At 37.7% G+C, this 16300-nt stretch overlaps 1 protein-coding gene across 3 annotated transcripts; it reads left to right on the forward strand.

Annotated features, from left to right (window-relative positions):
• Window positions 1–340: 340 nt before the first annotated feature.
• usp38 (ubiquitin specific peptidase 38) lies at window positions 341–15709 on the forward strand. 3 transcript variants are annotated; one of them, XM_049481570.1, is made up of 11 exons: window positions 341–496; window positions 1699–2426; window positions 3147–3282; window positions 5254–5383; window positions 6140–6241; window positions 6613–6771; window positions 8241–8434; window positions 8507–8600; window positions 9284–9390; window positions 10354–11689; window positions 13895–15709. In XM_049481570.1, the coding sequence occupies exons 2-11, from the start codon at window positions 1745–1747 to the stop codon at window positions 14054–14056; spliced, it is 3102 nt and encodes a 1033-aa protein (XP_049337527.1). In that variant the 5' UTR covers window positions 341–496; window positions 1699–1744; the 3' UTR covers window positions 14057–15709. The 3 variants fall into 3 exon arrangements, with proteins under 3 accessions (XP_049337527.1, XP_049337529.1, XP_049337528.1); XM_049481572.1 differs by lacking the exon at window positions 341–496 and adding an exon at window positions 515–616; XM_049481571.1 differs by lacking the exon at window positions 341–496 and adding an exon at window positions 629–1049.
• The last annotated feature ends 591 nt before the right edge of the window (window positions 15710–16300 follow it).

The raw sequence follows: 16300 nt of genomic DNA on the forward strand, positions 1-16300 counted from the left end.
TGTATGTAAAGTAGAAATTATGTGCGAAATTCTATAATGTCTATATTTCTATTTATATGTTTTGTGTTTCTGCTATGGTACATATGCTGTGTGTTACTGTGAAATGATTCTGCTGCTAATGGAAAATGCTGTGCTGCAATGTTTAGACCAGCAGGGGACAGCACTGTAAAAGCGAATGAATGAAAACTCATATTTAATTTATTGTCATTTTTAATTATTTAATATAGCTCATTCATAAAGATAAAACAGTACAAAAACACACAGTAAATCTGTGCTGTATGTCAGCTGTTATTTAACTAGTGCATTGCAGTGTTTGTTAACGGCGCTCTGTAGGACAGAGGCAGGGTCCTGGCGTGACGTTTGCGTCATCAGCTGACTGCCGGAGCGACGGGAGTGAAAACAGATCATCAGAAAAACGGAAAAGTGCGATAAATACAGCGATACGAGTTTATTCCTGGCTTTATTCTAACAGCTGTGCTTAGAATGACCGCCTGTGGTGAGTCCTGCTCTGCTGTCTGTCCGCGTTTATTCGCAGGAGTGTGATAAATCAGGGTTTGCTGGAATTGTGTGAAGTCAGGCTGGCCTTTTGTCTGCGGCTCTGTGTTCAGATTTACAGGTTAAACTGAGTTTTCTCTCTGTTCTACAGCTCTATTCACTCTTAACTCATATAGTTTAAGGGTTTAACAATTAATGTCGCTGCCAGAATAGGTAAATTACCCTTATTTAACCGCTTAAGATAAGTTAGCTTGCCAGCTAGCTAGGTTAGCTAATGTGTTTATGTTGTAGTTAGCTGTTAGCTAGGTTAGCAAGCTGGGTTAGCTAGCTACAGTAACCGTTATCTTCTACACCTTCTGTTTGAGGATGCCCCACAGGTGCTCAATAGGCTTTAGTTCTGGAAACATGCTTGGCCAGTTCATCACCTTTACTCTCAGTTTCTTTAGCAAGGCAGTGGTCGTCTTTGAGGTGTGTTTGGGGTCGGTATCAGGTTGGAAATCATGTTGTAAGATAGGTTAGTTAGCTACCCAGAGTATCAACAACACGCTACAAAAGTAAGTACAAAAATACGCATTTTCTGTAAATATTTTATTTAGTGGTATCACTTGATTAAAAACTTTATCAGATTAATTACGACAAAATTCTGTTATTAACTGCGATTAATCACACTTCTTATTTCTAAGACACAAGTTTTTACAGTTGATATTTAAATGTAAACAAAACAATGAATGTAAGAAATTTAACATGCAATTATATTTATATTAGTGTTGTCAATTAAAATACTAGTGTATATTTGTATGTTTGTCTTGTATGCTTGTATATTGTCTTACATTTGCCTTTAAGGTAATGACAGAGCAGCTCTTTCCTGCTTGAACTGACTCTTAAATGCTTACTTTCCCCTTTTTTTTTTTACTAAAAACTCAACCCTGGACAGTAGAGACATTTAAACATACAGAAGCAGAATACACTTTTTTAATATATATGCAGGTGTTCCAATGTTTCTGTCCATATAGTGTGTGTATATTAAAAAAAAACATATATTCTGTAAAAACACTGTGAAACATTTGCATGAGACCTCAACTCCAAAATGTATAATTATTCTAATGTATGATACCCTTTCAGGATTGTGCTTTTGAGTTCAGCACTACTGTGATATTTTGCTTTTCTCTACTTAGCCTTGTTCATTTATTCCTTTTTTCACAGGCGTTTCTGTGTCCTCCTGTCGTGTCATGGTGCTGTAGAATTGGAGATGGATAAGATCTTGGAAGCTTTGGTGAGTTCCTCTCACCCTTTACCCATCAAGCGAGCCATAGTGAAGAAAGTGGTGGAGGCGGCGGAGAAGGAGGTGACGCAGGAGCAGTGCCAGGCCTTATACCAGCTGTCGACGCGCCTGATTCTGCAGGGCGAGGATGCCTTCCAGCGTCAGGTGGGCCAGCAGGTGCAGGAGGCGTATGCCCGCTTCCACCGGGATGAGTTTGCCCGTTTTCTCAGTAAGGAGTTTGTGCTGGGGCTGCTGCAGCAAGGCTACGGCACACTGGACAGAAGGGATCCCGCTATCCTGGACTTCCTGCACGGCTCCCTGAGGCTCCTCCTCAGCTGCCCTGCCGTGCTCGAGTTGGCGCCGCTGCTGCAGACGGAGGTGCTGAGGATGGTGTGTGAGCGCCCTGAGGCTACGCTCTGTGCTAAACTGGCCACTTTACTGAACGACTTCTCGCAGTGCATGCCACGGGATAAAACGGCTGCGCTGTTCTGCCAGCAGCTGGTGCGAACCTTCGCCCACTTCCAGTGCCCTGCCGGGCAGGAGGCAGAGCTCAGACTATATGTAACGCAGGTGAACAGCGTAGCCACGCTGCTACAGGGGATCTGGAAGGCAGAGCCGGCCACACTGTTGCCCTCACTGCAGGAGGTGTTCGCCATCATCTCCTCTACAGGTCAGAACCACAGTTACCACAATCTTCAAAATGTGCTGTTTTGTGTTTGGCCACAATAACACTGCATAACTCTGACACAGAATGCTTATTTAGGACTAGATATTTGGATATGTAAGAAATCTAGGTCTGCATTCACAAATTGTCTTATAGCAACATAGTTAGCTTGTATTATTTTAATACACTCAATGGTAATGCATTAACACATAATTAATCTGGGAACTTTAACATTCGCATTTTTAAAACGTAAATTTATCATCGTACCAAGTTGGCTTCAGTTTCCTCCTATAACTCATGCTTTTTACAGTCTGGTGAAACATTAACAGTTTTATTTAGCGATGTTAACACTGCAATGTTTACTGTTGACTTCAGAAGATGAAACACTATTTATTAATGCTGAAATATGAATAAAATCTCTAAATCTGCATTTAAGAACATTTTATGAACTTTTTCCATACCATTGCCGAGATTTTTCTGGATGTTATTGATTATTTAAAAAAAAAAAAAAAAAAAAAAAAATATATATATATATATATATATATACGTATATATATACGTATATATATATATATATACGTATATATATATATATATTTGTATTTGTATACTTTTTGAGTTTTGAATGTCAGTCTGTCATCTTAAAGATAAAAGGTTTTGCAATGTGACATATTAGGTTAGCTGTAATTTGCTGCAATTGATTGTAATTGACTGTTCTTCGTTTAGACCCTTCGTTTGATCCCTCTATCGCTTTGGCCAGCCTGGTGCAGCACATCCCTCTGCAGATGATCACAGTTCTCATCAAGAGTCTCACTACTGACCAGAACGTCAAAGACGCCAGTATGACACAAGCACTGAGCAGGTCAGCTTTTCTTCTGATTTACTTATCCCTGAGTTCTGTTTTTTCTATGTTTATATATTGTGTGTGTGTATGTGTGTGTATTGACTGTTTTTGCAGTGTCCTTTTTTAATAAACATCAGATTATATTGCAACAGTTTTATTTTTATTTGTATTTATCTAGTTATTGCACAGAGCCCACAGTAAACACTGAAATTGTAAAGGTAGTCAGTAGGGACAGATGTAGTCAGTAAAGTTAATGTATTTATATCAAGATGATGTGAAGATAATGTCCATTATGTGTACAGTTTTACTGTACACATAATGGACATTATCTTCACAACACAGCAGTGCACTGAGTGTAGAAAGCATGTCTTCTCTGTCATGTAAACCTTGTTAATGTACATATTTTATTCAGTGACAGTCATTTGGAGCATTTATAATGTTTATATACCACAGTAATACCAATAATATAGCACACCTTGGTGTGTATGCTGAAGAATATACACTGATATCTACCCCGGCGAAACTTTAGCTCATTCTGGACTCATGTTGCTGCCCTTCTTTAATTATTAGGAGTATTAGGGATTGTTGTAGATTCATTTAATAAATAACTCTTCACACAAAAGGGTAAAGTGCTTTAAAATCAGGGCTGACTGAGCCATTCAGTCGCTGCACTGATGAGCCTTTTGAATGGTTGGTGGTACACAGGCAGGTCAGAGGGTTGCCAGGCCTTTGGTGTGACCGTTCTGTTATTGCTTTCAGCTTTTGTTTTGTTAGTATAACCATGGTAATCTGTTCTGACCTTGGGACACTCTCCATCATTCTCTGTGTCTCTCTTTCACTCTCTCTTTCTCTGTTTTCTTTCTCTCTTGTTTGTTTTCTCTCTCACTTTCTCAAGATTCAAGACTCAATGTAGCTTTTATTTTTATCAACGTTTTAACAATTTTTATCAACATTAGAACAGTTACAAATGATATGCAATTATAATAATAAAAACGATAAGAATTCAAATTGAAACATTTATTCGGATCTGGTCTAAATGGTTAGCTTATAAAAGACCCCAACGACCAGATTTCTTGCAGACCCTATGACCTCTGACCTGTATTGAAAAAAATTCCCTGCATTTAATGTAAAAAGTTATTTGCTGTAAAGTAAATAAGTACATAGATAACAATAAAAATGGTGATTTACATCCTGGGGAAGTCATAATATTGTACCCTACTTGAAACAAAAATTGTAATACTATTGATATTTTATTTAATCTAACAATATTTGAGACAGTTGTCTGAGATGTATGGACATTGTGAGCATAATAAAAATTTGTAGTATCGTATTTTTTTAAACTTGAAATTATGAAAAAATGGAAAATAAATTATAATAAAAATCAATATTTATAAAATATTCAGATAACAATATGATATTGTTTCTACATTACATTACACATTTATTCAGCTCCATTGACCTACTTGGTCCTACTCCGCTGCTCCAACTTGTAGATGGAAAGTCAAAAACAGAAGCTGATCTGTTGATTCACAGTTTCTAATAATGGATTAAAGTCCAGCAGTGACAGTGATTTGTTTAAAAACTCTAGCAGCACTGCTGTATCTGATCCACTCACTGTACCAGCTCAACACAAACTAACACTTCATAAACCACCACCATGCTAATCAGTGCTAATCACTGCAGTACTGAGAATAATGACCCACCTTCCAAATAATAATAATAATAATAATAATAATAATAATAATAATAATAGTAATAGCTGCTCTGTGGTGGTTTTCTCTCCTGTGGGGTTCTAAGTATTGAGGAACAGAGTGAAAGGAGGATAATAATAAAGTATGCAGTAAAACAACAGAGTGCTTCTATATAATTAGTTTATCTGAAATGCTAAATACAAGGAAAACAAGGAAATCAGTGACAACAGTAGGAAATAAAAATAACACTAATTAAAAATAATTCTCACTGTTTTCTGTCTGTCTGTTTCTATTTCAGGATGATCGACTGGCTGTCGTGGCCCCTTGCCAATCATGTAGACACCTGGGTTATTGCTCTTCTAAAGGGTCTGGCTGCTGTGCAGAAATTTACCATCCTCATAGACGTCACATTGCTCAAAATTGAACTGGTAAATATGTGCTCCAACTAGGAGAGCACTTTGCAACTTTTCAAGAAGGCACATCATATATCTAAATCTAAAAATAGCAAAGGTCAAATATACCTCATTAAATGAAAGCTAGTCAGGTTCATTATCAGCTTACATTAAAAGTGAGTAAAAAATATCTCCTCTTTAGAAGTGCACTGAAATATGTACTAAGTGTAAAATGAACTTAAAATAAACATAAATAATTGCACTTTCTTGTAGTTTTTTTAATTTACAGGTATTATTATTATTAGTATACAGTACAAACCATAAAATAATCAGATGTTTATGTTACTATGTACATATGAACTTTAGGTAATATGAATTACAAATGTAATATGAGTGTGCAGTGTGACCAAGCTATTTTGGGCATTAAAAAAATCAACTGGACCTATTATTGTATGTAAATCAATATGAATGCATGCTACTATTGAGAGATAATTTATGCATTGTGTTTTTTATATTAATATTTTGACAATATGAATTTACACATCCAAAGATAAATGTACATTTTTGCTTTATTTGCAAATGTTAAAAATATATAGCTGCTTGTGTTCTCACAAGACTAATACAGAATTCATTTGTCCTATTTCTTAGAAAACTTAATTGGATATATTTGCATGCTGGTAAATCTGTTAACTGTGTGTGTGTGTGTGTGTGTGTGTGTGTTTGTGTGTATGTAAATGTGAGTGTCATACTGAGTGTTTCTTATGTTGTGTGCATCATGTTGTTTGTCTGCAGGTATTTAATCGTCTGTGGTACCCCATTGTGAGACAGGGAGCGTTATCAGTTCTCTCTCACATGCTGCTCAGCTTCCAGCACTCTCCGGAGGCTTTCCACCTGGTAAGAAAATATCACTGCATTCCTTCAGATTACCTGCTGCACTGTACTGTAATAAAATAAAATAAAATCATCTCGCCTCCATGGTGTGATGAATCGGGTATATCCGACTGGGAGGAGACCCCAGGGAAGACCCAGGACACTCTGGAGAAATTATATTTCTTGGCTGGTCTGAGAACGCCTTGGTGTCCCCCCAGAAGAACTGGAAAAGTTAGCTGGGGAGAGGGAGGTCTGGCCTTCTTTGCTTAGGCTGCTGCCCCCTCGTCGCAGACTCTCGTATAAGCAGTAGATGATGGATGGATGGATAATATAATAGTTGCTGTAAATTAGGTATAAATTGGGTTTAAATAAAAAAAAATTGTCTTTTGATCCAGGTGGTCCCCCATGTGGTGTCTCTAGTGCAGTCTCTGCAGAACGATGGCCTCCCCACCAGCAAAGCCTTCGTGCTGCAGTTCACTGAACTGATACACTGTATGATGTACCAGTACTCTGGCTTCCCTGACCTCTACGACAGCATCCTCGAAGCCATTAAGGTGAGATATCCAATTTACAGTAATCCCAGTGCTCAATGAAAATGTGGTCTACAATTAAGTATTGTCTACATCAGGGTACTGGCTTTTACGCCTGATTCTACTTTTTTATCAGCTAGTCTGAATGGAATTCAGTTAAGTGCTTTGGAGGAACATTCTTGCTGAGTTATCTTGATTGATAAAAAAAAAACTTAATGTTTAATTAGTGTTGGGAGCATTGCTAGTGATGGGATGGGTTGTAAGGAGGATATGAAATAATTGGCCTTTCAGATTGGGGGAAAAACGATAAAGTAGATAAAATATTATTAAAATACAGTAAACTGTTTGTTATACAGGCTGTGCTCCTGCATGGTTGGAATGAAAAACTGCAGCCACACCTTCCTTTTATGAATAAGTGTGGTCACCTCTGGTCTACATAAACATTATTTGATCATTTTTAAGTGATACTGCATGGTACTTTTAATTATAAGTCCTGGGTTCTATTTCCCAAAGGCTTCAGAGTAGTATTAGGGCCATCAAAATTTGGAAGATTTATTTTAATATGATTCTCACGGGACCATTTAACAATGAACTTTGTGCTAAGAAACCTTTGCTAAACCTAATCCTGGATCTTAGTAAAGACGTCTTTGTTACTCATTGTTAAAAAGCTTCGATGTGAACTGAAATGCTCTCTGTGCTCTGAAGAAGTTTGGTTTAGGTTTGCTGCTTAGGTCACTGCACTCCAATTTTAAATCTGGAAGATTAAACTGGCTTCATGTGCTGGAGCGCACTGGGGTTATTCACCTTAGAGAACATATATATGTGTGTGTGTGTGTGTGTGTGTGTGTGTGTGTGTGTATGTATGTATGTATAAATTGTTTTACACACGTTTTAAAGTGTGTTATACAATATATCTTTATACACAATACATGCCAGACAATCAGAGCAGAGCTTATTCATATATTGTTTATAAAGTTATAAAGTAAGTTAAAGAAACAACCTGTTTATATTATAATAAGAGGAGAGACTTGTTTATAGTTGTACAGCCACTAAAACAACCTTCATGTGTACCTCATGTGTACCTCAAGAAAAAAAAATTAAGGGAAAAACACATAACAAAAATGTAGAACATAACCTTTTTACTGTATGTACTGTCAGAATAATTCACATTATTTACACTATAAATATAATTTTCAAAGCAAAAAACACAATTTACACTTTCATATATGCATATATTGCATGTGCAATGATATAAAGTGTATACAACTAATTCTAGTGGTTAAATTAGAAAGGACACTAAGGCTGAACTTGATTGCTGATTTTCTGCAAAACTTGAAAAACCTCATGAGATATCTGCTGATTAACATAAATGTGCATACGTCTGCTCTTCCAGAAGGCTTTCTCTGTGTTAATTACAGATATTGTTGTGATGTATGTTTTTAAGGCCATTTTATTTGTTAGCCACTGTTAAACTGTTGTTTTTATTGCTCCAGGAGTTACCTAAACCCAGTGAAGAGAAGATCAAGTTTGTGCTGAACCAAAGTGCCTGGACCTCGCAGTCAAACTCTTTCGCCTCGGGACTGATGAGGCTCACTGGCAAATCTGAGACGGGGAAGACGGGCCTTGTGAACCTGGGCAACACGTGTTACATGAACAGCATCATTCAGACCCTCTTCATGGCTACAGAGTGAGTGCAGTTATCTCTTTTTCTCTGTTAAGTATTGTTAGATATAGCTCTGAATGTCTCTGTTTTCTGCAGCTTCAGACGAAGTGTCTTATCCCTGCATCTGAATGGCTCCAACACTCTGATGAAGAAGCTTCAACTTCTGTTTGCTTTCTTAGCTCACACACAGGTTTGTGGCCTTTTCCCCTCCTCTCAGTTACTGTAAGTCTTATTTTAGCCTTGGTAATATGACAGTATAATTGACTTAATAATTATTTATGAGAACTTTTCATAAATGATAGACATTTGGCTTTCAAAAACCTTGATACTGTCAGAGGACACTGTGTCTGATTCGTTTGTACTAGTGCAACATACACGAACACAATACCTAAATGCTACAGCAGATATAACAGTTCTTGAATGAACTTTTCGGTGGATTAAGAGGCTTGAATAGCCTAGTGGTACAAACATTTGTGATAATACAGAAAACACATTTGTTTGTGTCCATGCAGTCACAGAACACCCCTTGTAATCTATGTACACTACATACTCATTAAAACCTTGTGCGTATATGGTAATAAAACTGGTATATAAAATATGGTATATAATACAGTCATAAAATTGTTTTAACCCTTAAAACCCATGGGTTTTCCAAGCTATAGCCAGCATCATGCACATTCAACGCTTCAGTAATTTTTCCAAATTCAAGCCAGATAGGCTAGCCTTTGCTCCCTTCATATATCAACCAGTAAAGTTTTTTTTGTTGGTGTATTATTAAAAACTAATTTCTTTTATACATAGAGTAATAATGGATTAATGTAACAGGAACTGTTCATTATTCTTATTGTACTCATTAGTCTGTTTTTCCACCAGAGAGCAGCATATGCACCAAGAAATTTCCTAGAAGCATCTCGACCACCCTGGTTCACAGTAGGATCACAGCAGGACTGCTCGGAGTATCTGCGCTTTCTTTTGGACAGGTACCCTTAATGAAGCGCTAAAGTGCACTTATGTTTTCCACATTAAAAACATCACAAAATGTATTACACTGGTTAGCTCCTGAAGGAACCCTTTACTGCACATTTTTGTGGATTTTCTGCTTTAATAGACCATATTGAGCTCTGAAAATGACTTGGAGTTGGTCAGTCTTCAAACAACTGATGACATGAGCTTATGTTGGCTGTAATAAAAACCTGCATCCACACCAGCCCTTTGCAGATAAGCTATGAAACCACTAATTTAGTCCAGGGCTAGGATTTATGTAGACTCCCTGTTTGGGAAATGAAATTTCCAGTGCTGATTCACAATTTTGTATTTCAATTTATTTCAAGACTTTCAATCAAGTCTAGAGAATCAGCACCAAAATAATTAGTAACTGTCCAGTATATTTTGTCCATTACTGAGCAGTTCTATCTATCTATACTTATCTTACCCAAAATAAGTGCTGAAAATTTAGGGTTACATTTTCAGATAGGGATTAGGCCTAGTCTTGGACTACCCAGGATTTTGAAAAGGAAATATTGCCTACAACCAGGCTTAATACCTGTCTGGGAACCGACCCCTGCACTAGGCCTGTCACAATAATTGCTTTATTGACTTATTGTAAAATATTTAGACATAAACTCATACATTGTTTTTGATTTACCTCAATATTGCCATCATATCACTAAGTGTTTACTTGGTGAGAGGAGCCCATTTATTTTAATGCGCTGGTATGTTGACTTTGTTTGAAAGCAATATTTTTATTATTTATCTATGTTTTATTTATTTAGGATGCTTGTTGTATTCCTATGTCTAAAATATTATATGAATGGCATAAACTAGTCTTAAAATTAGAATATTTCTTAGTTGATTGCAGCTATTTCTGGGACAAAAGATTATTGTGACAGGCCTAGCTTGCTATGTAATGTATGCACTCACATATTTTGTTCTTTATTGTTAAGACTACATGAGGAAGAAAAGACTCTCAGAGCTCTGCAGACAACCAAACCTAAGACCGACTCCTCTGACGCTGACATTATTGATGAGGGTGCAGCACACAGCGTGCCCAACAGCCTGCCAAGTTCTCATCCAGAACCTGAAGATGCTAAAGGTGAGGGACAGACTCTAGTTGAGCGAATGTTCGGCGGGCGTCTCTCTACGGGCATCCGCTGTCTGCAGTGCCACAGCCTCTCTGAGAAAGAGGAACCCTTCACGGATCTTTCCCTGGCCTTCTGCCCTCCGGCCCTTCAGTCCACTGTAGGACCCTGCCAAGGATCAGTCAATGGGGGCAGTGAGAATTCGGAAGGCCCTGTTAAAGAACCCCAAAGCGTGGGGAGGCCCACATCAGAGCCAGCTCTGTCCTTAACTGACCTGGTGGAGTATTTTCTGGCCCCGGAGATTCTGGAGGAGGAGAACTGCTACTTCTGCGAGCGCTGTGGGTCGCTGCAGCGAGCCGAGAGGGCCATGAGGGTGGTGGCCGCTCCGGAATACCTCATCCTCACACTGCTGCGCTTCTCGTACGATGCCACGTGCCATGTACGCCGCAAGATCTTGGACAATGTACGCATCCCGCGGCGCATGTGCCTGCCTGTTCACCAACACCACGCATCTGCCTCTAATACTGGTGCTGCTACTGTTGCTTTATCTTCGTCTTCCTCATCCTCATCACCATTGGCACCAATGGACTCCCCTGAGAGTGGCGAAAACCTGGCCAAGAAGCTAAAGCCCTCAAGGAGAGAGGAAGAAGAAGAGGAGGAGCAGGAGAAAGGGTTAACGGACAGTGGTAGAGAGGGAGGATTAAGGGGGGAAAGGTCAGATATGCATTCAGTCCCATATGTCCTCAGTTCAGTTGTAATGCATTCCGGCATGTCCTCAGAAAGCGGTCACTACTACTCGTATGGCAGGAACGTAAGCGGAACAGACAGGTGTGCTGTTGCCTCAACATTAGCCAATCCCTGCTGCAGAACTTCTGAAACAGATGCAGGGCTTAGCAACAGCAGCCAATCAGAGAGCTGCGCAGCTCCACGTGAGGTATTAGAGAGCGCAGGACAAAACTCCAGGGATTGGTTCCTGTTTAATGACAGCCGAGTGACTTTCACCAACTTCCAGTCCGTGCAGAACATCACAAGCCGCTTCCCAAAGGACACAGCCTACGTCCTGATCTACAGGAAACAAGACGTCATCGGACAGTCCGGTGGTGCACAAGGTAGCATGAATGGTTCTAGGTTAAATGCAGAGCCGCCGCTTCATAAAGACCTGATGGATGCCATCACCAAAGACAATAAGCTCTTCTTACAAGTGAGTAGAAGCTGCTTTACGCTGCTGTAGAGATCAGGTTTCTGTCACAGTAATGGTGCAATGTTCATTTTAGAACATTTGGGGTCAAATAAAAAAAGGTTTGGAGTTCAATAGTCCATTAGGAGTTTAGGGGTTATAGGTAGCTCAGTTAAATTTTGGATGTTGATTGACAAGTAGTAGTTATTTGTGTCTTTGTGAGAAGAATTACAGCATGTACAGCTCTGGAAAAAAAAATCGAGAACACTTAAAAATGATGAGTTTCTTTGTTTTTACCAAATTGAAAACCTCTGGAATATAATCAAAAGGAAGATGGATGATCACAAACCATCAAACCAAACTGAACTACTTGAATTTTTGCACCAGGAGTAAAAACATAAAGTTATCCAAAAGCAGTGTGTAAATCCTGTAACTTTATTTTACTTCTCAAATATCTCTGTGTTCCTCTGCTATATGATATTTAACAGCCAATATGATCGGAACAGCTAATGATTTATAAAGGAAAATCATGAAAATGATCAGGGCTGCTCTAACTTTTTCATGCCACTGTATTAAAAATAATAATAACAAGACAGTGAAGTTATATAACCACCAGAGGGTAGTATTGGGGGTTGAATTGAGTTGACTTGAGTTGAGATTGAGAGAGATAAATCAGAGATTTTGAGATAATAAAACCTCTTACTCTGACACACTTTACTAGACACTGAGGGTCTGTCGGTGTACATTGTTTAAAATGAATTCATAATGTAAGATAGGGATTATTGATAGCCACGCAGAGTATTACTTCTGGTTCACTGGAATGGACAGTGTAGGCAGATGTACTGTGGAAAATGATTTATCTGATTTATGTGACAGATTAAAGCTGTTGAAATGGACCTCACAGTCCCTTGACCTAAACATCATAAAACATTTGTAAATTGAACAGGCTGTGCATGAAAACCCAAGTGTATTTCTTATATATTTCTCTCAAAAGCTAAACATGACCCAAACTACATCTTTTTCCATCATATTTTGTTCTGTATTTGTGTGGCAGGAATTTAAACTGATATTTTTAGTTCTATTTGGCCACTTTTATATGTGGTCCCAGAAATAGTTGCACTAAACAATATTATTGTAATCTTAAGGACATTAAGATTACCAAATGTCATTGACATGACTAAAGTGTAATAGCACAATGACATTTTAATTATTCATAGTTAATGGAAATTCCAAACTGCTGTTAACTGATCATTGTGCGTCTGGCTAAAATGCTGTTTTGTATATTGTTATAAATTAATTTGTATGGTAACAAACATGCTAATAAAGACAATGGATGAGATCACGATTATTATGAAATAATCTAGGTCATGGCCATTTATTGTATGATAAATTGATAATGTAATTATCGTTACAGGCCTACGGTGATAATGAAATATATTATGCAGCAAAGAAACTCAGCTATCATCTTCCAGATTAGAATTCATGGAACTCCTAATTCATGGAAAGTAGGGGTGGGCAATATTATATCATGATATTAAAAATCCATATCGTGATAATAGGGCTGTTCTGTCTTAAAAGTAGTCTATTATTTACTGTGAAGCTTTAGGTGTATTTATTGTATAATTGTTTTAGTTTGCAGTTTATATGCATGCACTAAATATTCTGCAATATTATTTGCTGCATTATATTATTTTATGCTATATTAATTATTTTGCCACATTATGATTATTCTGTTATACTATATTCCTGAAATGAATGAATTATTTTAGTTTTCCTATATCGCCAAGTATATCGTTATCGCAAAAATACCCTGAAATATCATGATATTATTTTAGAGCCATATCGCCCACCCCTAATGGAAAGTCTAATTTAATGTTACATCACGAATGCACTGAGGAGAAGTGAGGTACATTTGAGGTTCAGTGAGGTGGAACTTGGGCCACTTTTACCTGTTACCTGTAGATAACTAAAATAGTTACAAATAAAAGTGTGATTTCTGCCAAATGGGGTCTTTCTAAATCATATACATATTACATTTAATTATATATAATGGTCAGAAAATAAGACTATAGTATAATGAAAGCATGCTGGCTCTCATTACCTGCTAACTGATAACACTTTTAGTCACTGTAGCCATATTAACACATTAACATTGTTTGGTTTTACGTAACTTTTGCTTTCTTTATCACCTGTATGTTTTTATCAACTATATTCTTCTCCTCTTCACAGGAGCAGGAGCTGAATGCCAGAACCCGTGCTCTCCAGGCAGCCTCGGCCTCCTGCTCGTTTCGGCCCAACGGCTCGGACGACAACGAGCCTCCGGGCAGCTGCGGGCCTTCGGGTGGGGGAGGGGGCGGAGGCTTCAACACTGTCAGCAGACTGGTCTTCTGAGAGTGCGACTCGCGCACACACACACACACACACACTCACACACACACGAATTCTGACAGAGCACTGGACTCAAATTTTCAAACTTAAAACACTGGACTCTGTTTAAAATGTTACTGAATCAATGGAGGTTTCCACAAGGCTGGACAGCAGTGTTGAGTTGTGGTTAGCATGCAAGCATTTAATCCCTTTAGTTTATCCTTCTTACAAAGCACTTTTTTTGGTTTTACAGGTCATGTTTGGCCTATTCATGACCGAGTGCCCTCATCACATGGAGCTGCCTACTTGTTTAAGTGGTGATTTACTATAGAATCAATTTCTGAATTTTCCCTAAAAACATTCAAACACCTTTTTGCATCACATCACATTTCTCATTCATACTCCTTATATGTACGTGAACAAATGTTTATTGCCCAGGTTGTTTATTTAACATGGTTTGTCCTCTGCTCTGATTGGTTGAATCTAGTGACATGCCCACAGATATGTCATTTGACATGGCGATGCAATAAATTTACACATAAGGATGCAATACTGAATTTAGTTCCCACTGTATTCACTGTTGTGAATAGATTTTTTTGACAAAAAAAACTTGAAAGAACTGAAAAAAAATGCATGCTGAAAATTTGAACTGATTGATTTTTTTTCTTGTTTTTGAGGTGATTTATTACAAATATAAAAATATTGCTGTTTTTATATTATATTATTTGTTTGAATTAAATTATTTCAGGGAGTGTTTTTTTTTCTTCCCTCTGGTTTTAAGATCTAAGATTTTTGTGTGCCTTTTGATACACAGTTAAAGGTTTTACAGGATGATTTGACTGGATTAAACAAGAAACATAAGCCTTGTGCTTGCTGTACAGTGTTAATATTTGATTAACAATAGAAAACCTTCACCAAGAAGCAATGTCTGATTCATTACACAGTATGTACAGGGGTATATGCACAGTATATATGATTTTAAAGTGCTTCTAATGGACTTTGTCTGACTTATCATGCAGACAGTGGGCCATAATGTCAATTAATTTATCAGACTTGCCAAAGTAAGAGTGCTGCAGTGGGTGTGTTTCTTTTTTTTTTTTTTTTGCCTTTTTCATCCTAATGAAGGTCTAATATGAAATAAAGTGGGACTGATTTTGCTGTGAGCTGCTTTATAAATATGGATACATATGGATAACTGACTGTAACACTTTTCTACTGTGCTGCTAATTATTCAGAGCATCTAATGGAGCATCTCCTGCAACCTGATTCTTGTCTTATTCAGATATAAGATGAATATAAGAATCCATAAGTTAATTTTTGCTTTAACTCGCTGAGTTGCCACTCAAATAAACAATAAACGGGTCAGAACTGTTAAGATGTGAAGCAGCTACTGTTCAGAATTCATTGTTTAAGGTTTTCTGTAGTGTTTTAAATGATATTGCTTATGGCTTGAGCTTGAAAAGACTGTCATTATCCACCACCACCAGTGGGTATAGTGCATCCAGCTGTGGAGCTCTGGGACCTGGATAACTGAAATGTTTGGGGTAATTGTGGTGAGGACGTGTGGAAAGCAAAGCTATTTTTTTCTTAACCTCAGATAGCCCTGTGTAATTTCAGCAGTCTGGGTTCATAACAAATGGGATTTGCTTCAGAATAAAGGAAGAGAAATTCAATTTTGATATTTGTTCCTTTTTCATGTAGCAGAAGCTTTTGCTTGAACCAGCGGTTCTCAATCCTGGAGTTCAGGACCAGCACTGAGTGTGCTCTGAAAGAGCTCCATACAGCAAGGATAACACTGATTCATATTGTCACTGTCCACTGAAAAACAAGTATCTCCAAAACATCTACAACTATACAGAAGAGAGAGAGAGAAAACCTTAACTTTTAATGGAAGTCCATGTAAAAAGTTTATTTCAGGTAATTTTGAAGAAATTCTATTGGTCCATATATCAACCAATTTTAACACAGTACAAGGGACAATTGGTTTGTTAAAAAATATGTAGTAATCTAAAAATTAACAAAAATGGAGATACTTGTTTTTCATCGGACAGTGACGATAGGAATCAAATGTTATTATCAGTGTCAGCGTTGCTGTATAGAGCTCTTTCAGAATTGAAACTGGTTATGAATTGAAGAGTTCTGTTCTGTAAATTCTGTTCTGGTCAATGCAGAAAATTACAACCACACTGTTATCAGAATCCAACTCAAGGGGCCCCTCCCACTAATTGCTGACAGTAGCATACAACCAGACTGGAACATGTTTAGCAG

The sequence above is a fragment of the Astyanax mexicanus genome, chromosome 7 (assembly GCF_023375975.1).
Source record: "Astyanax mexicanus isolate ESR-SI-001 chromosome 7, AstMex3_surface, whole genome shotgun sequence".
NCBI lineage: Eukaryota > Metazoa > Chordata > Actinopteri > Characiformes > Acestrorhamphidae > Astyanax > Astyanax mexicanus.